This window comes from Paramisgurnus dabryanus, chromosome 14 (genome assembly GCF_030506205.2).
Source record: "Paramisgurnus dabryanus chromosome 14, PD_genome_1.1, whole genome shotgun sequence".
NCBI lineage: Eukaryota > Metazoa > Chordata > Actinopteri > Cypriniformes > Cobitidae > Paramisgurnus > Paramisgurnus dabryanus.
In genome coordinates, this window is record NC_133350.1 from 5,661,702 (window position 1) to 5,687,136 (window position 25,435).

General features: G+C 37.3%; 1 protein-coding gene across 6 annotated transcripts in view; it reads right to left on the reverse strand.

Moving 5' to 3' along the window:
* The window catches only part of arhgef10la (Rho guanine nucleotide exchange factor (GEF) 10-like a), a 172,205-nt gene that overhangs the window by 106,436 nt on the left and 40,334 nt on the right, over positions 1 to 25,435 (reverse strand). For all 6 annotated transcript variants that reach the window (XM_073811800.1, XM_065241163.1, XM_073811799.1 and 3 more), the window contains 5 exons: positions 20,808 to 20,987; positions 18,095 to 18,211; positions 15,246 to 15,338; positions 8,249 to 8,419; positions 716 to 861 (listed from right to left, as the gene is read on the reverse strand). In XM_073811800.1, the coding sequence (XP_073667901.1) occupies positions 716 to 861; positions 8,249 to 8,419; positions 15,246 to 15,338; positions 18,095 to 18,211; positions 20,808 to 20,987 (707 nt within the window). The remainder of the gene's footprint in view (positions 1 to 715; positions 862 to 8,248; positions 8,420 to 15,245; positions 15,339 to 18,094; positions 18,212 to 20,807; positions 20,988 to 25,435) is intronic.

Below are 25,435 nucleotides of genomic sequence, written 5' to 3' on the forward strand. Positions count from 1 at the left end.
GTGACTGAGGGCACACCGTGGAAACATTTTTAGGAGGGGGCTTTCATATAAATACAGGATCAGTATTAAAATCACCTTGTAAATATCTTTAAAGGGCACATGAAGGCATGCACCCGACTGGAAATAAAGTTGGTAAGCTGGTTTTAGCTGGTTTAGCTGGCCTGGATGTGTTTTGGTCTGTTGTCTGGAAGACCAGCTGACCCACTAGCTTGACCAGCTTTGCCAGGCTAGGAGGACCAGCTTAAACCAGCTAAAACCAGTAAACTATCTTAAGCTGGTTTTAGTTGTTTTTTCAGTAGGGTATTGAGCTACAATGAAATGAATTATTCAAATGATTCAACATTGGTAACCAGCACAACCTTTTCAACTTAGCTGTTTACCTTTGCACTGCTGAGATGTGATCAATGGTGCTGTCATGGGTAATCTATTTCAATGCACCGGTGGCGACCATTACCTGTGATCTTTAGGGTTGATTTCCATCTCAGCAGCTAAAAACCTTGCCATTTGTGTCCAGATAATGAAGGCATATTTGACTCTGCCCAGTTCCACCCCGCATTGCACCATATCGGGGCAACATCACTGTAATATATTTCACCTTAATGTTTTAGGCTCAAGTCTCTATTTAGACCATCTGACGAGTGGTAATCTGTCAGCGTGGCCTATGGGGGACAGTGGGATGCAGAGAAAGACGATCAACCTTGTCCCGCACACGTACTTGACATTGATGTTGGCACAGATGAGCATGTCACCGTAGAGAAAGACTTTTCTCTCCTTAGACTTGAGGACCTGTCCGCGCTCGCCGTACACCATCTCAATCAGGGTCTCGCACAGGATCAAAGAGCTCTGCTCGGAGTTTAACAGCTGAGGAAAAGCACAGACAATGATCACACGTACTGTAAGTCTACCAATTACATGGTTACACACTTGGCTACAGTCATGAGATATTAAAGGTTCACAGAGTAAGTCAAAAGATTGAAAACAGAAACTTGGTACCTTTAATGGAGTGTTAGCTCGCTGTATACCTTACACTGATTCACAAATATCAGCTTAAAAATTAAGATGTACAGTACTGTGCAAAAGTTTTCAGGGTAAACTCCCCTTCCACTTGAGCAATAGCAGGAAACTGCAGGATCTCTTAAACCTAAATGAAATTAAACCCTAATATAAAATTTCTTACGCTCAAGATGTGTTTAGTGCCAAGAGTGGTCACACTAAACACCGAAGATGTCTAATGAAGACATTTAGTAGTAAAAATTAAATTTTTTATTTTTTGTACATATTTCCTGTATTTTTTGTTTATATCTTAATAAAATAGATTAATTTATAAAATAGAAAAATAAATATGGATGGACATTAAAACTTCTAAAACAACAAGTCTGGTGGTGGTGGCCTAAGACTTTTGCACAGTACTGAATATATAAGGATGAATGTCTGAAATGTCTGTTATTTTTCAATATAATTAGTAAAAGATTTAAAGTGACACTTTGTAGTTATTTAACCTTCAAGATATTTTTCAAGACCCTTGTGATGGTACATCGACTTAAAATAGGTTGAATGACATGTCTACCATAGCCCGACGGGGTCTGTATCGCTTTTACTTGTACTTTTAAACTTGGGGTTTCGGGTAGTAACCTGAGCACCAAAAGAACTACAAAATTCGACTGCTTTACGGCATACGTCACTTCCTCTCACGTCCACAAATTTGGATGTGAGAGCGCAACTATTTATTTTCCATATGTTTTTGTCATGGCTGAAGCAGCAACTAAGAAAAAGAAATCCAAGGTTTTGTCAGAGGAGACCAGAAAGAGAAAAAGGGAGAGTGACAGAATAAAAAGAACGATTAATATTGGGCCACTAAAGGAGGAGGAGGGGTTCCTGACCGATACTGACTTGGCCGTCATTCTTTTGGACTAGTAAGTAATGTTACATTGCTTGCATATAGAAGTCCTGTCTGGCGCCCGAACACAAATTTTTTTTGAACGTGAATTTTGCTGGAGGCTACTTGGAGTGTAGAGTGTCACGGACCTACGACACGGGCGACCCGAGTTTGATTCCTCTTTAAGGCAATTTTTTATATAAACTTTACCCAAGCGACCACTATTACAACTTGCACAATCTTTCGGTGTTTGAAAAAAATAAAACCCATGAAATTATATTCATATGACATGCTGGAAGGCACACCGCGGACTTTGTGATCTAAAGAGTTGTCTTATTTTCATTTGCGACAGTGCTGCGGTGCTTGTGGCCTTTAGAGGCACGAGACGTGGAAAATACATGTCTAGCACCCCCTAGTGGCCAAAAAGTACCGCATTGTGCCTTTAAATAAAGATTAGTAAAAGTAACCTGCAATTATATGTTTTAAACAGAGATGGGGATAGAGAGGCAAACGTTAAGCATTAAAGTCACAATGAAATGTAAGTTGCGATTGTCTTATTTTTGAAATGAGAAAAAAAAGGGGGGGACTTGAATTCGTCTATCGAGAGAAATTGGATGGGGGGGGGTTCAACTGTATTTTATGCATTCTGACTTATTAACACAGTTTAAGAGTTGTTTCCTCATGCTAAACAAATGCAAAGTGTCAAAAAAACAGTTGGACGTGATACAGAGTATTTCAGTGCCGAATGCACTTCGCCAGGGTTGAACAAATTTCCGAAAGTTTTTTTCAAATACAGGTCGAGCTGACGTTTCGAGGATAAGCCATACGTATCACTTGTTTTTAGATGTAAGGGGAAGAAAGCCAGCATTTTTGAAACAATGGATATAGTTTGTTTATCCGGGGTTTTGCGTGTTTGTTTGTTTAATGCTGGAGTTCATTGAAAAGTCCCAATCGGGTCATAAGTTGGATGTGGTAAGTAAGACTTCAGTGTTATGTTGGAAATAGGCACGTAAGTGCATATTATATAAACGACAGGAACATGTAGTGAATCATAAGTTATCCGGTCAGTGCAGTATGAAGTGTTGACTCGTAACTCGCTCCTCCCGCAGTTCGTAACTCCAAATTTTTTGTACGTTATCGGAAAGAATCGGTAAAGCTAATCTGTCTTTTATAAATCTGATAAAACTAAAGACTCTTCGGAGATATGAAGAATGTAAGGATAGTCTATAGGGACTCCAGATTAAAGTCAAATATGCAGAAACATATGACATTCCTTTTATGGACTATAGTGAAAGGACATTATTTCTCAGAATGCTCTAAATTACCCAAAAAAGTCTTTAAATTACAAAAGGTTATCAAGAAGGAAATCATTTATCTTGGTACACACAGGTCCAGCACACATATGCGTGCCAGGCACATGCCCACATCCTCACAACTCAAATATTCCATGTTGTTAATTCCGTACTGTACCTATTCTGAATGTATAACGTTATGGTGAAAAAAAACTTGTTTTGTGTTACGAGACAGTCCCATAGTTCATTCTCATTATATTAGCAATAATACAAAAGAAGCATCGCCCAAAGCCCAGCGACTCAAACAAATATTACATACTGGTGTTTGATCAGCAAGGAGAGTAGTTTTATAAATAATGCATCTGCTGCTGTAGCCTCGGCACAACACGGCATCAGACGAAATGAGTCGCCGCATCCGCTGGGAATTGGCAGCGCCGCTTGGCCTTTGTTGAAATGCATGGAAAAATTAGACCTTCAGTCAGTCACAACACTTCCTCCAGGCTCATTGTTTTTATAGCAAGAGCGCCCCCCGAAGGACATGGAGGCAATCAGGGTGTACGGAACGAGGGATGGGTATCCTTTCAGGGTCTGGAGGGTGTGACTGCACTGGTTTGTAAGTTAGGATGGCTGTTTGTGTGTAAAAGCAAAAAAGTAAGAGAATGGGAGAGAGGGGTGTATGTGACGTGCGTGTTGAAGAGAGACAGGGAGATACTGCAGTCTGAGGCTATATAATATGGTGCACAGGGTATCTATATAACTTAGATAGTCTGAGACACAGGATGAATATTTCATTTTATGTTTATAATGGTACTGTTTCACATTGGAATTCAGCTCTCTCACTGCGCCAAACGAAATGCTGTGCATGGACTAGGATCTCAGTTGAATTGAAACAAAAACTGTGGTGGGGTTAAAGCTGTAACAGAGTTGGAAGTACATAAGAGCTCACAGTGACACAGGTTAAAATTTCTACATATCCTTTTTTTTTCTTTCAAACTTTTTCATGCCCATTAAAATTAAAAAATAAATCGAATGAAATATTGGATGACCAGCCTTAATAAAAAATCATAAAAAAAATATATATATATATATATATATATATATATATATATATTGCGAGCTACCTCCCCCAACTCCCACAAACCATTCCCCCGATTAAAAAAAGAGCAAAATCTTTTTTTCTTCATATTATTTTTCATATTTTTTCTATTAAAAAATAATCTAATAAAGAGAGATTTGTGACTACCAGTTCTTTTATTCACACTTAAATATAAAAGGTTAAGTGCACTGCACTATGGGACACAATATTGCATGCAGTGTGCACTATAAAATACTGTGCATTTTGGCAAATGTTTTAGGTTGTCCAGCTATTCTACACAACCAGAAATTTGCATTCAGTGCAAGTACACACAACATACATCCTACAGAACTTACTGCAGAATAGTAATGCCAAACATAGCCGAAAATAGCAAATCCATCACAACAGAGAGAGTGAGAGAGAGAGAGAGAGGCAGAACAAGTTAGAGAGAGAGAGAGAAAGAGAGAGAGGGAGAGAGAGAGAGAGAGAGAGAGAGAGAGAGAGAGAGAGAGAAATGACTGCAGTGGATGAAAGTGGATCGACAGGCAGATAAAAAGAAAGTGTTTCAAGCAAGAGACACAGACTTGGCAACTTTAGACTTTCCAATTAAGTGTCTCATTTACTTCCTAATTCCTCTTCTCCAGAAATGCATTTGTTCAGATTTGCAGCAGCTGGGGTGTGATATGAGTATAGTAATAGAGAAAATACACCCCTGTCATGTATTCGGGCAGTGTGTTATTGACCTGTCATTACTGACCGATTATAAAATCCTAGACAGAAATAATGGGAGATAGGTTGGTTATTTTCAAGCTTGGCTAATGTCCAGGTATTTGTACTGTAGTTGAACACTATGGGGCGGTTTCCTGGACAGGGTTTATGATAATCCAGGACTAGGCCATTTAAAAAGTTTTTACAAACATACCTTACAAAAAACACTACGGGCCCTATCTTGCACCCAGCGCAATTGACTTTGTCAGTGACGCATGTATCATTCGTATTTTGCACCGGCGCACAGCGGGTTTTTCCCTCCACAGACGCACGTTGGCAAACTAGGGAATGAACTTGCGCTCCCTGGGCGGTTCAGCGCAAAAAAAGAGGCGTGTTCCGGCGCAAACCATCCCTGATGCTATTTTGCAGTTTCAAAAAACAATTGCGCTACTGACCAGAAAAAAAAAGTTTAAAGTCAGTGGCTCGTTGCGCGTTGTTCATTATGCTATTTTAAGGGCGCATGCTTGACCATAATGTATAGCGTGCACAACGCGCATACACTTTGCATCTTATCTACACAGATGCAACAGTTATTTTTGCAAATCATAAATTGTTACACTAAAAAATATTAATACACGAGATAAGGGGAATCATAGTGGTGAGCATTGTGGTGATAGTTATTATTTATTGTGTGGCTGCGTTAAAAAATTCTCATGCAAATAACGATTAAAATATTTTCATAAGTTTGTTGTGTGGCTGTATTACGTTTATTTTATGTAAATAATAATTAAAATGTTTTCATAAGAAACCTTAATGTATATGAACTTGATTTGTAAGAGTACTTTGGGGTTGGACCTTGCTTGCGTTTCTTGGGTCCGATTTCAAAGCCCCCAAACCCTTTCAGCGGTGAGGGTGGACGCAGCGATGTCCTCTGCTGGCGTCAGGTCATGTGTAGGCAGATCCACCTCCCGTTACACGGCGTGCCCGATTTATGCTGGCAAGCTTGGGATTCCCCCGTCTCCTGACATCATTGTAGCGATTGGCGCAATGATGGGGATGCCAGCTGATGAGACTGTGGCTATTTCCTCTCACGCCTGTTTAACCTACGCTGATTTGGGCGGGTTTCTCCTATCCCCATATAAAACAACTTCTCTGTCTTTGACTGCTCTTACAAGAACGTCGGTCTCCTCGGCTGTGAACCGCTCCTGGCGTGCGCCTGGTAAATCCGTCATAATAATAGCAACCCGCCATGGAACTTGCGCCCTTGCGTTTAAAGGGAATGTTGGATATCGTTCTGATTGGTTTATTTGACGTTACGCCCAAACCACACCTATGAATAATGAACCTACTTCAGACCAACCCCTTATTGATTTGCGCCCGGCGCAAGAGTTATTTCTCACGCCGGGAAAATAGCAACAGCGCCCAAGATCCGCCCACAAACTCGCGCGTTGCGCTTCGCACTTGCGTTTCAGATCGTTAAAATAGGGCCCTACATGTGAGCATCTTAAAGGGATAGTTCACCCAAAAATGAAAATAATATCATTAATGACTCACCTTCATGTCGTTCCAAACTCATAAGACCTCCCTTCATCTTCGGAACACAGTTTAAGATGTTTTAGATTTAGTCCGAGAGCTTGTTGACCCTCCATTGAAAATCTATGTACGGTATACTGTCCATGTCCAGAAAGGTAATAAAAACATCATCAAAGTAGTTCATGTGAAATCAGTGGGCCAGTTAGAATGTGTTGAAGCATCAAAAATACATTTTGGTCCAAAAATAACAAAAATTATGACTTTATTCAGCATTGTCTTCTCTTCCGCTTCTGTTGTGAAGTGCATGCGCGAGACTTAAGTCACGTGACTGCAGTGATGCGGATGACGTGTTATCCTCAGACATGTTTGCACTTTTTTTTCAAACTTACAGCATGCGTCTCCCTCAGACTATAAACTAAGCCTGGACAAAAAAAAAAAAAAAAAAACAGCTGGGGCGCACCAGATAACACGTCAGCCATGTCGTACGCATCCACGTCACTGCAGTCACGTTACTTTAGTCTCTGGAATGCGCTTCACAACAGACGCGGAAGAGAAGACAATACTGAATAAAGTCGTAATTTTTGTTATTTTTGGACCAAAATGTATTTTCGATGCTTCAACCGTGTACCGTACGTAGATTTTCAATGAAGGAGCACAAGCTCTCGAACTAAATATAAAACATCTTAATCTGTGTTTCCAAAGATGAACGGAGGTCTTACGAGTTTGGAAGGACATGAGGGTGAGTTATTAATTACATTATTTTCATTTTTGGGTTAACTATACCTTTAAGACAAAACAATGTCAACCAAATATGTAAAAATTAAACAAGACAAGGTGTTTTTAAATTAAAGCAGCTCAAACATGCATTTTAGACTGGACTAGAATAAGCCCTGTATGGGAAACCGCCCCTTTAAACAGGGTTTACCCTAGTCCCAGAATAAAAGCTATTTTTGAGCTCCATTAATTTACAAAACACCTTGTGCTGACATTATCTTAACATATATTAATGCCAATGTTTTGTTTCAAGATGCACACCAGTATTGTTTTTTGTTAGGTTTGTTTACTTAAATGACCTAATATAGGCCTAGTCCTAGATTAATCTAAACTCTGTCTGGAAAACCACCCCTAATATTTTTCTGTCATTTACAATTGTTGCTTGTCAGAATCTACCATATGAACCCAGTTAGATCATCAACTGTCTGTTACGGTAATGCAATATACTGTTCATCTAAGGACTGAGGCCATGAGAAAGATTTAACATAATTAAATGATGCTATATTCCAACATTCTCATTCACACATGAAACCGAGCCAGTCCTGACCGCAATGATTTGCCAGGAAAAGATTTAAAGCCTTTCTAAAGTCTCTGGTTAGGTGAAAGAGTGAACTCATTCTTCAGAGAACTCAATATAGTTCTAATTATACAATCATAATGTCAAGAGAACATGAAGTAACAAGATATTTATGCTTTCTCACACACATACGTTATTTATTGGCATGCTCCTACTGATTTTTTATTAGGCAGTCTCTGTATAAGCGTATAAGCAAAAGCACAAATGCAGAAGTTTGATCACAAATAAATCACTGTGGGAAAACAAAAACATATGAATTTGTACTAGAGATCCACTGATATATCCACTAATAAATCGGTATCGTTTGTTAAAAGCAAATTTTCACGCTATCGATCAATAGTTTAAAAACAGCCGATAGAGATGACAATTAATTTGCTCTTTGTGTATAGAAAATGTAAAGTGTGTGTGTGCACCTTGCTGAGCGTGCGGTCGGTGACACAGCGAGCGAGCTGCTGCGTCTCAGTGATCTGATCAGCCACCCTTTTCTGCTCATTCAGTTTCTCAGCGAGGGTCTCCAATTCAGTCAGAGCCAATTGCAGGGGAAGCCTGTCCACATGGCCGGCAGGGGTGTTTTTTAGCATGTCCTTCAGTGAGATAGATAGAAAAGGAAGTTGAAGATGTTACTGGGTTAGAAATCTCATGCATTTGTTCTGGAAACAAAACCTCAAAGGAATAACATGAATTTGATGAGATGTTTTATATCTAATATTACTGTACCGATGCTATACCGTCATGGCGGCAACAATATCAGGCATGTTAACATGCATAATGGCTATATTGCACTTACCTATGTTTTGAATGATCATTTTATTCTAATTCATGTTTGTATTATATATTATTTCACTGTGTATAGTTGTGTAATGTTTTTCATTACCATTACTGGCACCTTATATCATGTCCTGTTATTGCGTGCATTGTCGCTTTGACAATACTTTATACAAAATTATCATGCCAATAATGAAGCTGAAACAGATAAAAAAGCGTACGAGAGAGAGAGAGAGAGAGAGAGAGAGAGAGAGAGAGAGAGAGAGAGAGAGAGAGAGAGAGAGAGAGAGAGAGAGGGTGGGGCAGGTTGGTATGGTATGGTAATGGGCGAAAAGAAAGAAAGTGATAATGTGAGAAAATGAATCAAAAGGCAATGAGAGAGAAAGTAGAAGAAAAGCAAATGAAAATGAGTAAACGAGAACACACGCAATCATTTGAGGAAGCTAATGGCACAGTGTAATGAGTGCACCTCTTCAACACAGAGAACACATTAGCTATTGTGATGTACTACATTACTATTAGCATTCATTTAAAGCTGGTACCCTCACACCCACTCAACGCTAAGAAAAAAGGGTCAGACAAACAGTACCACTTTCAAAAGCAAAGCATGCGGCCAGCCTTTTGGGAGTCATTAATACAGATGTGCTACTGAAACAACATTCACAAACTCATTCACAACAGTTACAATGTGTGACCCTGCATGTGAAAACCCGGATAAAATTATTTAACTTTTTTTTTTTTTACATAAAATCACAACTTTCTGTATATATAACCTTGATATCTTTACTATTGACTGAGTAGTCAAGTCAAAGATTGAAATCAATGTAAAATCAATGATTAAAATCACATTTTGATGCTCCAACTCTATCCTGGATTTCACAGACGGTCACATTTCACAATCATGAGCATGTTTACATGAGAATAGATCTTAATTGTAGTCCTAAACGTAGTTTCGAGAGGAGCCTAAACATTCAGGTCTGTCAATCATCATTATGGGCGTATATAAGGCAGCCTTCCGGCCTCCGGGTCCAGCTGCAGTTTTTTCGGCATCCCACCTCCTCCCCATCTCCTCCTTCACTGCTCTCTTTCTTCCTCTGTGCATTTCTGTTGCAAGGGGGGGTTGAACTTGAGGCTCGAGCCCCGGCCTCAGGTTCGCTCTCTCTGAAGGTTCAGAGCTCAGCTGTAGAGCTCCCTTCGAGGACAGCAAGCCAAGTTTGTTTACCATTAATCATTAAGATCTGAATGCGCAGGCGAACTATTGAAAGGAATATATAAACGGAAAATAAAAAAAATATTTTTTGTCATTGTTTACCTAACCTCAATATTTAATTTATGTCTCTTGAAGAAACAACAGTAAAGCTTACACATTCGTATGTAATCTGTGCAAACCACAGATTCCAACTTCAAGCACATACAAGCGATTTAAAGATTTTAAATGAATCCTCCCACTTTAAATGCGGCTTACATGATCTCTGAAAGCCAATGCTGACATTTGAAAACACCTAAACAAACCACCCCTACTCCAATAGAATCAGGGCTGCGTTTCCCGATAACGTTGTCTCTTAGCGCGCTACGAAGACTCTTAAGTTAAACCTTAACTGCAGGTATACCTTTTCTAGGCGTGTTTCCCGAACTGTACCTTAGCGGGATTCTTTCTTACGTACGACGTTACCAGGTGCTGTTCATGGCGATGGTGCTGAATAGGTTGATATCGATTGCTCGACAATCAATTATTCACTTTATGTAATAGGGACCTCGCTGCGTTATGAGATAGCGGTGTTCTTTATTAAAGAAACATTTCAGAAATAGTTACATTTATTAGGAATATCTTGTAAAAATATTTCAAACTGCAAACAACTAAATATAAACCTTGTATATTTTATTTCATATCAAACGCATGCAAAACCCGCAACTTCATGTCCAAAAGTATCATGCATAAACTGCTCCAATGCATCCATTATTCCTTTACTTTAAAGGATAATTTATATTAGGGGTTCCCAATAAATGCGTTGCACAGGGCAAAGGTGGGTCATGCAAGTCACCTGGGTTGGCTGTGCATTACACTTAAAATATTTAAAAACAAACTGTTGTTCATTAGTTCACGCATTTATTGTGCTTGGACACTGGATGCGCAAGCAGCGCGTTTACAATGCGGATAAAGCTTAATGGACGCATTTCTGGAGCTGCGCCTGTCTGTTTACCTTAAATATAACATGAAAATATATATTGTGTGATATATAAATATATATTATGATTGCTTTAGATTTTAGCTTTGATTAGTTTTAATGTGGGAAATTTGTTGACCTTATACAAGCAGTAGCTAATCAAGTGGAACAGTTTCTTTTGAGTGTTTATAAAGAATATGGCATGCAGTTGCCTCAAATTTAGAAAACATTAAAAAAACTTCGACTTAACATCAATAATAATATTATGGAAAATCAACAATTATGATTTCGTGATGAATGTGCTCCCGTGGCATGCAATTTTTACTTGATTTGTTTTATTGCAGCTAAAATAGCCGGTAAAGTAAAGATTTAACGGATATGTAATGCACAAATGAAATTGTAAGATTCGTTGTATTGCTGCCTGCCATAGTTTCACCAACTCCTCCACCCAAAATCTTTTTTTTTATATATATAGTTTCTTAAGCCTGTAATAATAGTTCGCAGCTGATGTTTAGTTGGAAAAAAATTATTAAAAATCGAACAACCATCAGTTTAATGATGTCTTATTATGTGCATGTTTTATTCTTTAAATTTAAAAATAATTTAACACGGAGTGTACTTCAACTTTTTTACAGATATTTAGTTATATACACTGCAATCTACACAAACTTTTATCACAGTCATGGCCCCTAGCAGAGTCAAGTGGGATAAGGTATAGCTAAGAGTGCTCCAGACCAACCTTCCGAACGAATGACTTACAGAAGGGATACGTAACTAAGAACGTTTCGGGAAACACGTATTAACGATAAGGTACAGCTTAAGGTACAACTTAAGAACGACGTAGAGCTAAGAAGGTTTCGGGGAACGCAGCCCTTGACCTTCTTTTGATAGACCCTCACCTAGGGATAGGTATTGTTTGGGTTTTTTTCGATACCGGTGCCAAATCGATACTTTTAAAATGGTTCCGGTGCCTAAAGCGATACTTTTAAAAAAGAGTCACAAAAAGATGGTAGATGAAAGTAGAGCATAAAACACAATGAAAATTCTTCTCTGTCGTAATTTGTTTATTAATGATTTGCCTGAAGCACCATCATCTTTTAAGACCTGCATTCTTGATTTCTTCTTTATGAGATTTTTGATTTGTGAATTAAATAAAATCTTCTCGACACTCCACTTTGAGCTCAGAAAAATGTTCTATGATTGGTTGTTAATAATCTGTTCAATGATTGGTTAAAGACTACGCGGCTGCTGCTCACAAAAAGATAAAGGATGAGTTCTAATCGAAAGTGATCCTCCCTATGCCCTATTCCCTTCAAAGATCAGATCTCTTGATGAATAAACTCTAGAAAAAGTTGTGCAATTGTGTCTCATAGTGTGGCTAATTAACAGGCACTTTTTTGTATCTGTTGCCAGATGTACGATAATTATCGTATTTGTACCATAATTTTGACCTCTGTACGATGAGAAAAATCCCAAAATGTACTTTAATTTCCACATTTTGTGACACGTCAAATGGTCATTGCAAAATCATAGAGCATCTTTACTTATTGATCTATATGTTGATCCTACCTCTACCATCATAATTGTGAGGAGATGTCTTCTATCTCTTGGTTTTGGCTAGAAGGGATACAACTATGGCCTAAATCTCGAAGATGTTGGGTTTTGGGTTATCGATGATGACACGGAAGCTTCGGCAGCAGCGTCACACTTGCGTGACGTCACCAGCATGCGCTCGTGGTTAACAACTACCAGTACGCAGGTCGTAGCAGCAAACACACTGTGCGGTGATCATGCTGAATTTCTGACACTGTCAGAAAACTATCGTAGGCTATCTTTGGATGCAAGACCGGGAAAACGGCCGCCTTTGAACCTCTCTCACTGTACGACATAGGACCAATGATGAAGAGCCACGATAACAGAAATCACTGGGACAGACAATAATCGTGCAATGTTTCACGGGCTTTAGGTACACTTAGTCATTTATCTACTTGGAAAATCTACAGGCTATCAAAAGTTGTTTGTCTAGATAAAATAGCTGTATTCTGGACATTTGACATGTGTACAATAATTTTCTTCCAAATACCAACATTTTGAGGTTTTGGTACGATACTTGGACATTTCCAATCTGGCAACACTGGTGTGTGTATTACTTTAACTGTTTATGGTTGATTTAAGCCTTAAAAGAAAGCGAAGACAAACATCAGAAGACATCAGAGACGTCTCATGCCATCTGGGTATCTCGTTCTGTCAAATGAGTGATTAAACACAGGCTACTTTAAAGTCAAAGCATCAGAAAAAGTCCTTATTCACATTCATAACTTATCTATCAAAATCCATGTGTAATCGATGCCCACTGAGGTATGAAATGAAGTGCCATGGCTCCTCTCGCTTGGCAAAGCATGGCTCTGAAAACCTCGCTCGTTCTCCGTCCACCATCCACAAAAACTAAGAATAAGTGAATGAAGGACACGAGAGAAATTAAGACGGAGAGAAAACGTTTCTGCTATAGAACTGAGGTGAATTCATGACATTTTACTGTCATCCGAGACCTGCTGGCAGAGGAGGGCAGTGTGATATTTCTCAAGTAGATCCTGTTGTCGCTCTGACATTTGGGCACGTGACATGCATGCTTATTTATTTAAAGGAATAATTGACAACAAAACAGAAATGTTTGTCATTGCTTACTGGCTAAGCTTTGATCTGCGTATCATTTATATTTATTTGAAAGACATTTTTATCCAAAGCGACACAAGTATATTTAAGGTATACATTTGTATCATGTATACATATTTATCAAGGTATGACCTTTGTGCAATCCTCTTCCAAACCTCTACCAATTGGGCCATATTATACAACAACTATTAAACAAAGCTACTGTATAATAGGCCTCAGAGGATTTGCAACACAGTCCATGATTTATTTAGGCTATATTACTGTATGTTGCATTTTGTCATTCATCTTCATTAAACACATAGCAAAGAGCAGTAAAACACTTCTGCTTTGTCTGTGAAATCCAGCCTAAAATCGCATAATGTGATTATCAGATTTGGAACATTAAAGTTAGACTTTATCATAGATTTCAGATCGATTTCAATCTGTGGCATGGCCTTACTCGGTTATTATTAAAGATATTGGCTGGCAAACAACTAATTGCGATTAATCGCTATTAATCGCATACGAAAGAATAGTTTGTTTTTGAATAATGTGTGTGGGTGTGTAATTTTGAGTGTAAATATGTGTATATTCTGATATATTTTATATAATATATAAATAAATAAAAAATATATAAATGAACACAGTTTTTCCAAATGTTTTTTATACATTATATATACATAATAAATACACACACAAATCTATTATACAAACACAAACTTTTATCTTATATGCGATTAATCTTTTGACAGCCCTATTAATAATATTAAGGTTATATTTTCAAAGAATATTCTTTTACTGTAAAAACAATAAAATCACAAAATTGACTTCAGCTGGATTTTCACAGACTGGGTCACATTAATTTAAAGGGACATTCCACTTTTTTGAAAATATGGTAATTTTCCAGCTCCCCTACAACATAAACATTTGATTCTTACTGTTTTGAAATCCATTCAGCTGATCTCCGGGTCTGGCGCTATGAACTTTTAGCATAGCTTAGCATAATCCATTGAATCTGATAAGACCATTAGCATCGCGCTAAAAAATAACAAAAGAGTTTCGATATTTTTCCTATTTAAAACTTGACTCTTCTGTAGTTACATTGTGTACTAAGACCGACAGAAAATTAAAAGCTGCGATTTTCTAGGCAGATATGGCTAGGAACTATACCCTCAAACTGGCTTAATAATCAAGGACTTTGCTAATGTAACATGGCTGCAGCAGGCGTAGTGATATTACGCACTGCATGAAAATAGTCCCCTCGGTTACTTTCAATAGCAGGGGACTATTTTCGGTCTGCCGGTCTTAGTACACGATGTACAGAAGAGTCAAGTTTTTAATAGGAAAAATATTGAAACTCTTTAGTTACTTTTTTTGCCCGATGCTAATGGTCCAATCAGATTCAATGGATTGTGCTAAGCTATGCTAAAATTGCTAGCGCCAGACCGAGAGATCAGCTGAATGGATTCCAAAACGGTAAGAATCAAATGTTTAACTCGTAGGGAGCTGGAAAATGAGCATATTTTCAAAAAAGTGGAGTGTCCCTTAAAGCAATGCATGCACTTGTTTTTGACTTATTTAAATTCCCTATTTCCAAATCAGACCTTGGACCTCCATGATACATGCATTTAACGCTGGATCATGGCTGTTTGCCAGGAGAGAAATGTCAGCCAATAAGTTACCAAAAGACCTGGCATGGTCTCAGCAAGTAGTTCAGTTTCTAATAAACTTGCTTGGCCACCAATTTCCAGTCACTTGATAGGGTACGCCCCCTCCAGCACTCTAAAAGACTGTGGCGGGTGAAAACAGTTTATGGATAAATACTGACCTGCAGGAGAAGGATGAACTGAGGAAAGCGCTGAATGGGCTTCACCATCAGACCGTAGAGGGTTATGCGGTCAACGCTGGATGCCTGCTTCTTCTGTGGACGTAAAGGAGGAAAGGAAAATAAAGTCAAAGAGAAAAACACAGCAATTTTAAAGGAGAAGAATCTTGGCACTTAAGAGAGCAAGAGAGGTGGGTGGAGGTTTGCATTATACTATTGATTCTTTAGTTCTTGCCAAAAGACTTTGGCAGTCATAACATTGTGCGCTGTCAGAAAGTTGGTGTTCTTCAGAGCCCTCCAGCAGGTTTCAAAACATAAGTGTCCGACTAGGGTCAAGTATTTGTGGAGTTCAAATGGTTTCGAAGTTACTAAAGAAACTTTCTATCAAAAGCATATTATTGCTGTGTACTACACAAATATTGTGCATGTAGCTTCATCATTCTTCATCAATTACCTATTGTTCCAATTTTTTTCTTTAGTCAGGACCAAATTAACACAACGTAGTGACCACATTTGAAGTGCCCCTCCAAATATAAATATATCTTTTCTCTGTATATATTTTATGATTAACTGTTCAATTTGTATCTGCATCTTTTCAACAAAATAGTATATATACAAAACACGAACAAATATTATGAAATATTTATTATAAATATAGTCTTATCAGGGCTTTAGACTAATAAAATGATTGACGCGTTATGCAGATGAAACCCAATCTCACAGCAAGTCGTCTTAAAGTCACAAAATATTTGATTAATTTATTCGTGTTCATGCACATGATTTTCCACTTTTTTTCATGCCATTGAGCACAAATGCCTTTTTCGTGTCAGTCAACACGAATTTCTATAAATAGTTTTTCGTGTTCGTGGCATGACTTTCTTTTTTGTGTCATTTTATGTATAGTTTTCTCATTATTTTTTCCCTTTTTTTACCATTGTCGCTTGGGTTGGAATTTTCAGATTTTGCATTGGTTTTTTTTTCATTTCCCATTCATTTTCATTTTGGGTCATTTATACCCCCAATGGTTTATTTAAACCATATTAAATAAAAATACATTTCTTTAGGACGACCACTTCTTCAGTTTTTTTATATGATTATTGACAGATGGTCTGGAAAAGTCACCAAATCTTAGTCCACTGAAATGAAGGGAACCATGTTTTTAACTAAATAAATGTGGCTTGGGGTAAAATTTACCCCAAGGGAATTATTAGGGTTAAAATAGTAAACACAACATCTAAACCTAGAATACATTAAGTATTAGAATTTAACCCTTGTGTGGTGTTCGTATTTTTGTTACTTAGACGATGTTTGTGGGTCTGGTGGACCCAGAGCATTATTAGTATCTTAAACCAATGCATTCATACAAATTTATGTAATATTGTTTACAGATGTTAACTTTAGCCTTATTGCAAGTAATATAGACAGAATTTATGGTTAATATTGGTCATTTACCACTGGTAGAGGACTATTTATAAACTAAAGTGCCATTCGTTTTTGTGGTAATATGGAATAAAAGAAGAAAATTCTATTCTGATCCAGATATTGGGGGAAAAATCATATTTATCTTAAAAAAGTATAAATGAAACAAAGTTTTTCATCACTGTTGATGTTTAATTATTTGAACTTTTTGAAATTGTACACATTTGTGTCAGTCTACACAGCACAAGCCCCAAACTGAACAGATGCCGTATCATAAGACATCATCCACACTAAACACATAACCTGTTCATGCCAGCCAACACAACACATAAGAAGCACATTTTTAATGTGTAGCTGTGTTGTGTATGCATTTCTTGCATTTTATACACATATACTGTGTCCATCTGGTCCACACACATTGAAGCACAATGTGTTGCTATTGGCCACAACTTAGAATGATGAAAATACATGGATAATATTTTACTTTCTCTATTATTCTCTCTCTCTCTCTCTCTCTCTCTCTCTCTCTCTCTCTCTCTCTCTCTCTCTCTCTCTCTCTCTCTCTCTCTCTCTCTCTCTCTCTCTCTCTCTCACACACACACACATCTTTGTGGGACATTTGGTCCCCACAACGTGATAAATAGCAGGTACACACACCATAGGTTTTGTGGTAAACCCATGGTTTTACAAATGGTAATCAATATACCAAATAACCATGATTACTACTCTTTTACTACAATAAAACTATGGATTTTTTATAATGGTAAAATGTAGAATGGTTCCTGTTAGACAGAAGGTAAAGTGTTTGGGACAGTAGGTACAGACAAATGTTCATGCACGGCATATAACATGTTGTATCCTTGCGGCATTACAGCAAAAGCAGAAGGAGAAAACTCTGACATGCATCCATCACATATGTACAGACATATATAAAAACACACTCATGCACTCACATGAGTCCCAGGTAGGAGAAAAACAGAGTGAAGTTACATAGCACATTCAATTTTTACACTTTTATTAACCCCGGGTCCAGTGGACCCGAACACCACATATGTAATATAAATGCGTAGGGGGGTGAACAGTGTACAGTCATTATAAATTTGTTTATTTTTATGTTCTTTATAGAAAATGAGCCAAGGCCAATGAATCTGAGGTTGGAACAACAATTAATTGCATAATTTTTCTTTCAGTAAACATTCAAAACGGGTCCCACAGACCCGAACACCACACAAGGGTTAAGTGGCTTGCCTGAAAAACAAATCTGCTAACTCTGAAACTAACCTCTGACTTATTCAAATTCATATCCAAAACACGGGTAAATGACAGGAAACAAAGTCCTGGGTCTAAAAATCTATAAAAAGCACTGCCTCGACAGAAGTTGAGTTAAATATATATGTCCATAAGTGTTATTAGAAGTAAAGATCAGCCCTTACCTTGAGGAAGTCCAGAAATGCTGGTTTAGACATGCAAGCTTTCTTAATGAGGGCCATGGCATTGGTGAAGTTATTGACATAATCGCTGTATACATCCAGCACCATGGACTTGGAGAACTGTGAGGGAATACAAGGAGATTTCTCTTCATTTCTTAAAGTTATGTTCATCATTATCTGCTTTGTTTAGGCTTCTCCTCGCAGCACAGACAGTTTCTCTTTTCTGCTGTCGAGCTAAAATTACAATGGAAATGTTGCGGTCAGGCTACTTTAAAGGTGGTTACAGGGCAAAGAAATGGAAGTAGAAAGTAATTTAAGTGTGTTTTTTATGTAAAGTGCCACCGTTTACCATCTCAGGGACCTACAGTAAACATCCGCAAAACTCTATTACTACTCAGTCTTTTAGAGTAGAGAAAATGGCAGCCATCCATTCACACCCCTTTGATTGAAGCCGAACAGGCCTGCTGACAACAGCAGTGCTCGCAAGAGTTAGAAAGGAGAAGCCACAAATAGATGTTAAACTCGGTTAAACAGTGTCTCCTCTCTGGAGACGCAAAGCACATTAGGAAATGCAACTACACATGCTAGAATTTTATTTTCAATATATGCACAGAGATACATGTGTCACTTTAAAACTCTTCGTGTTATTTACAAACCCATAGCAGTCCAGTTTTACCAGACACTAGAAGTCTTAACTGGACCTGTATTAACCCTGCGGACATATTTGACATGTTGGGGCAGTTGTGGCTCAGTGGCAAGGTAATCGTGCTTGTAACCCGAAGGTCGCCTGTTTGAGCCCTTGAGCAAGGGATCTGTCCCCTAATTGATCCCTGGGGGGCTGCAGTGAGGTATGGTCATCACTTTCTATGTCGATACACTGCAAAAAATTATTTTCAAGAAAACATTTTCTTAATATTTTTGTTTTGTTTTCAATTAAAATCTCTAAAAATTCTTAAAATAAGATGCTTTTTCTGAAAGATGCTTTTTTTTTTTTTTGAAAATTTTTCTTAAACATTAAATTCAAAAAAGATTTGCTTACCACATTGGCAGATTTGTTTTGCTTGTTTTATGCACAATATCACTTAAATTTTATATTTTTGGTCTAAAAGCTAGACTTTTTTTGACATTTTGCTCATCAAGAAAAAGCATTTTAAGAATTTTTAGATATTTTTACTGAAAACAAAACAAAAATACTACGAATTTTTTCTTGAAAATCATTTTTTGCAGTGTGACATATGACAAAGCTTTTAAAACTGCAAATTCGTATCTTACAAAAAATATCTTGCACTGTTCTAGTAGTTTTAGGACATTTAAATGTAAAAATTTTACATATTGTGTATTCATTTCTTTTGCAATGTAAACTCAATAATAACTGATACATTTCATGCTGTTTAATTCCTGTGTCCACACTTTCCAATACACAGCAGTGCAAATTCAGCTATAAATGTAATAGCTCATTTTGCACAGGGGGCTTTATAAAGACCAGCAGTGCTATGCAATAAAAGCAGGTCAAAGGGGTCAAACACTCTCTTTAAACAGACAAATAATGAGAGTGGTCTAAGAAAGTGTTTCCTATGAGGAGGGTCACAACGCAAACTCATGCATTAGCCCATTAAACGCCCTGTGGCCCAATAATGTTAACACGCTTTACCTGCGCTCGCTGTGCTAGAAGACAGCCACCCTTACTCATATTAATTGGCTCCACTTTTGAAGTAAACCAAAGCAACACTGTTGGTACCTAAACAGCTGTCCATTTATTAACATTAGTCACAGAGCACCATAACAACACATAAATGCTCCAGTTTAAGCTGCATGGGTGTTCTGTGTGTGGTTTATGTGAGAGTTTGCAGTTGCACTCTAAATTCTGATGTGTTATTTTTAACCCAACGGGGTGATAAATAAACCTATGCTGGGTTGCAATGCAGTGAAATGCAGCATACAGAGCCCTGGGAAGTTTTTGAAAATATACATACATAGATACAGGTCATTAAAAGTGCTTGAATCTATTTTATGCAAGATTTATTTTGGGAAAAAAATCAATTTTATTCACTGTGTAGTGTAGGATAATATCATAAAAATTCTAGACTTTTTAAGCACACATGCTAAACTGTTCACTTTAAATGCTTATACCTTTTGTAGCAAATGTTGATTCATTCCAAAATGCTTTTTTGCATAGTTAGGTTTGACACATGAAAACGACTCAGGTTACGTAAGTAACTGTTGTTACCTGAAAAGGGAACCAGAAGCTGCATCTCCCTTGCAATACTTCCTGTGTCCCAGTAACGCCGTATTTGGCAATGTTTCAGATAGCGATATACTGCCTGGCACCCGTGTCACCCTGTCTTTGTCATTAAGCCTAAACATTGGTTGAATTTGATATACACATTCAGACGCACTTACCCCTGCAGGCGTCCCCAAAGTATCACCTTAGTGACGCAGCGCGAGTTCCCTCGAAAGGGAACTGTAACAATGTATCCTTAAAGGTAACATGATGTAACCTTGCTCTCACTTGAAATGTGTCCCCACATTTAGTCCTTGAATTTGAAGGTATTAGACCTGAAAAGTCCTTGAAAGGTCCTTGAATTTGAAGTTAACTATGGTGTGGGAACCCTGAGCATTGGTTTATTTACAACCCAACATGTGTTCTGTCCAATATTTACCCAGCATTGGGTTAAAAAAGCACAGCATTTTGCATTACAGTGATTTTCATACTTACCGAAGCTACGAACAGGTCTCCGATCTTTTCGCTAGTGTCCCATTCGGCCACCCGAGATGCCAGGGCAATCTGGAACATGGAGTGGCACTGCATGATTTCCCACAGACGGAAAAATATAGGTCGGATTTTCTTGATGCTGAGGATCCGAGGCTCTGCCTCCATCAAAGGTCGCTGGTATTCCTAAAGGATCATGGGAATGTTTTTATGCATTATTTATGTGTGCTCCAACTTATATACAGGAATAAAAGTGTTTCACCCAACAGATGTTCACCTTGACATCTACAGTCACTCTTGTCATTTGTAATAGCGCATTGGCTTTATTATTTTGAAGATAAAAGGAAATTGCTCTGAAGATTGTTCTGGATTGTAATGATACTCGAGATACGATATGACTTGTGAAGATTATAGGTTACATAGCGCGCAAGTAATGTTGACCAGATTTCTTATATTTTTTAAAGCTTCAGTTTTCATTCACTGTAATTGCATGCAAAAAAATCCAATGAATAATTTAAATTTCTTCTTTTGTGTTGCACAGTAAGAAGAATTTGGGTGAACTATTCTTTTAAGGGTGAAACCTTTTTTGTATTTCTGCATGGAGAATAATTTAATTTACAGCTTTGACTAGCCTTACCTTGACAAGGACAGGAGATTAAAAGTGTGTAGAATGAATCTTAACAGGGAGGTATAAATCGTGCCTTACTTTATTACCCATTTCATTTATTTGAATATAAGATTTAAAATGTCCTATTTGCATATATGAATACATCTTTGAAATAATGCACATATTTGACACATGGAGATATATGCATGCTTATTAATTCAGATTCACCTACCTTTCTATCTGAATCAATTAATTTATGTTTTGTATTTTATTAGCTGTTCTCTCTTTCAAGGACAACAGCCTTTTTCTGAATAATAGAGAATCTTACTAGTTTTTAAAGTTAATGGTTTATATATGGCAAGCAGCTAGAATATATATAGAATATATACAATATAAATCTCATAAAATGTTTCTCTTAAAGCCAAACAACAAACACCCAAAACTAATAACATTATTATTTGTTCAAATCTTTTCCAATGATACTTACCTTTATCTTGTCTCAAATATAAATAAAATGTTTGTTTAGGCCTAATTACCTTAAATTGTGAAAACGAGCTATTGGCATCCGTAAATAAACAGCAAAGACTGAATCTTTAAAAGCAAAGACTTAGCTAGTTAGGCTGTGGACACACACGATTTTTTATGCCCGCTTTCTTTCCATTCCTATAGTCTCCAACGCTAATGAAATATTGACAAAGCGAAAATAAGACAAAGGATGAGGCAAAGAGACGATTTCTCTCACTAAAGATGCGCCCCCAGACAACAGCACTACCAAACTTAATTACGCACCCCTTACCTCACCTCCCTCTACCTTCTTCAGTGCCAATGTTCCTCATCTAGTCAACTAGACCATGTCTAACGTGTTATAAGGAGTGCGGGGATTGTAAAGTTCACCTGACAGAGCTTTGATTTGACAACAAAGCTTGAAGATAGATGCTGAATGACTAGATGTCATAGAGCGTAAAGCTGTCATTGATCTGTGATTCAATTTTCGACGGTGCCTCTACCTTCAAAAGCAGGCGATAACGAATGCTTTTCTCTCAACCACTAGCTGAATTTGAAATTATGCGTAACAAAACTTCACACTATGAAACCCAGCAAACCTGCTGCTTTCATTTAATTGACTGTGAATATTGTATGAATGCAAAAACAATATTTAAAGAAAATTTATAGTGTTGACTTTTTGGGGAAATTGTAGAAGAATCTCAACATTACTCTTAAATATTTCATATGCCGTTCCAAAAGCTTAATTATAGAAGGTATTTAATTATTTTATGTCAATGACTGTCTAACTTAGTATTTTTGTCTTGTTTTCAGTACAAATATTGAAAAATTCTTAAAGTAGATGCATTTTCTTGATGAGCAAAATGACCTAGGAAAATTTTAAGATGAACAATATACAATGTAAGTTAATTTGTGCTTAACTCTTTCCCGCCATTGATGAGTTATTTCATCAATAAACTCTTTCCCTGCCAGCATTTTTTTTTTTAAACGTTGCCAGCCAGTGCCAGCATTTTTCACGATTTTCACAAAAGTATAATGTCTTCCGGAAAATGTTCTTCTTTAAATACATAACATACAATATATCAAATGAAAGAACAGACCCACTGCTTTTAAACAAAAAAGTTTCATCCTAACCTCTTTTTGTCACCTTTCAAATACGGGTAGGTTTCTTCAAAAACACTACGTTTTGAGATAAAAGCTGAGATAATTCAATTTTTGTGAAGGACTATTGATAGAGATCAGATTCAAAGCGATCCTCAAAACATACACGGACATGCAGATGTTTGCCCAAGGGCGATACTTCTGGGTTTTATAAGTTGCGGACGAGCGCCACCTGGTGGATAATAGCGGTATTGCCAGTTTGCCGGAAATCCTCGTCATTGGCAAGGAAGCGTTTTTTTTCTTAATTGGCGAGATAACCCGTCAGTAGCGGCATTGTCAGAAAACATTTCCCTGACAATGACGCTTTCCTGAAGAGTTTTTAGAATAATCTGTAATTCCATTCTTACCCAATTTATAAAAATTTGTTTGAAAGCAGAGGGTCTGTTTTTTCATTTGATATATTTGTATGTCTATAGAAGAAAAAGTTTCTGGAAGGCATTTTGTGAAACTTTGTGAAAATCACCAAAAAATGCTGGTGGAAAAACTTCCAGTGGGGTAAAAATATAGATATTTTGACTTGTTTTAAGCATAAATTCACTTAAATGACGCCTTTAGCCCAGAGTGTATTTTTTCAGTGCTTGAATTGAATCAGGTCTTATAGGGGCTCCCCACCATGCAACATGACATAGCAGAAATATATATATATAAAAAAGAATGCCCCGACATCACATTTTGTAAACTGTTGTTTTTTTATTAAAGAACTACACAGATGCAGATCTCATCAGCTAATGTACACTATATACTTTGATCCATGGCTGCAGGATCGGAAAAAAATTGAAAAATTTGCCAAATGACGGAGCCAAGCCGAAGACTGCTGACGTTTTCATGAGATTTAAATAGGACTTAAAAGCGACTACGAATTTGTGTACAAATTGTGGACTAAATCAGATTTTTTAGGTGTACTGGGCAGAAATTTTAAAAGGACCTAGTGATGCCACTGACAATAATTATGAAATCATTAAAGAACAAGTAAACCTAAATGCATCCAATTTATGTTTCTTAATGTGGTATTTTACTCTCTTTTTTAAGTTAAACTGAAAGGCTGGATAAACATTTGTTAAATGATTCATCATAACATTTTAAAGCCACAATGTTCAGAACATCACACAAAAAATTAACAAAAAAGCATTTTTGATAACTAAACCTAAAAAAAAACAAATGTGATCCTGCCTGGGAAGTCCCGGCTAAGTTAATTTTTATTTAATTTTGAGATTTAGCATGTCAAAGTATTTATGATAAACAGACAAATAATACATATAATTTGTGATTGTTGCGGTAAATGATAACAACTAAACTTTATATACAATTCCTTAAACGTTAATTTATAATAAGAAAAATACTGAAATTAATGATTTTATAGACACTACACGTTATTATTTTGCACAGAAATACCTGCTTGATTATTTTGACTTTGATCATCTATTTGAGTTTGTCAGCATTATCTGTACTAAAATAAAAATATCTGAGGGACCCCCCTAAGTATAATTTTGACATCTTATAGGAGGTCCCTAATGCCTTATGGGGGTCCAGGATCCCCCAGCCCCCCCTCAATTCGAGCACTGATTTTTTTTTACATATACGAAAACCTACACGCACAGTCGAACGCACAGCCTTGCATTTATACTTTATTTGACTCGTACATGTTTAAAGCATGCGCACTGCTGCAAAAATGCAGCTGCTGAGCTACATACTACACTCTAAAAAACAAACGGTGCTATATAGCACCAAAACAGTTGCTTTGGATCGTAACGATAGAAGAACCATTTTTAGTGCCATATAGCACCGGTGAAGAACCAGTGAAGCACCAGTGAAGCACCAGTGAAGCACCTGTGTAGAACCATATAGTGCTATGTAGAACCATATGTGGTGCTATATGGCCCCTATATGGTTCTACACTGGTGCTTCACTGGTGCTTTACTGGTGCTTCACTGGTGCTTCACTGGTTCTTCACCGGTGCTATATGGCACTAAAATGGTTCTTCTATCGTTACGATCCAAAGCAATTGTTTTGGTGCTATATAGCACCGTTTGTTTTTTTAGAGTGTACATTCATACTACATACTACAGTGTAATGTGTATGTGGTTACAAAAATCCAGAGGTGCGCGTACTATTCTGATGATGAAATTTGTGTCACGCGCACTGTACATGGTCCCGTAATCTGTGATAACGGTGACATCATGCGCATGTATAAATTCAGTCTTTAGGCATGTGCATGTATAAGCAAAACAACAATGGCAGCCTACACAACTTTGAAATTGAGAAATTTTGCCTCTTTATAGTTCAGTAAACAAGTTAAAAACCTACTTTATAAACAAAACTGCTTTTGATATCTTGATTGTTAGTAATTATCGCTCTGTACTCT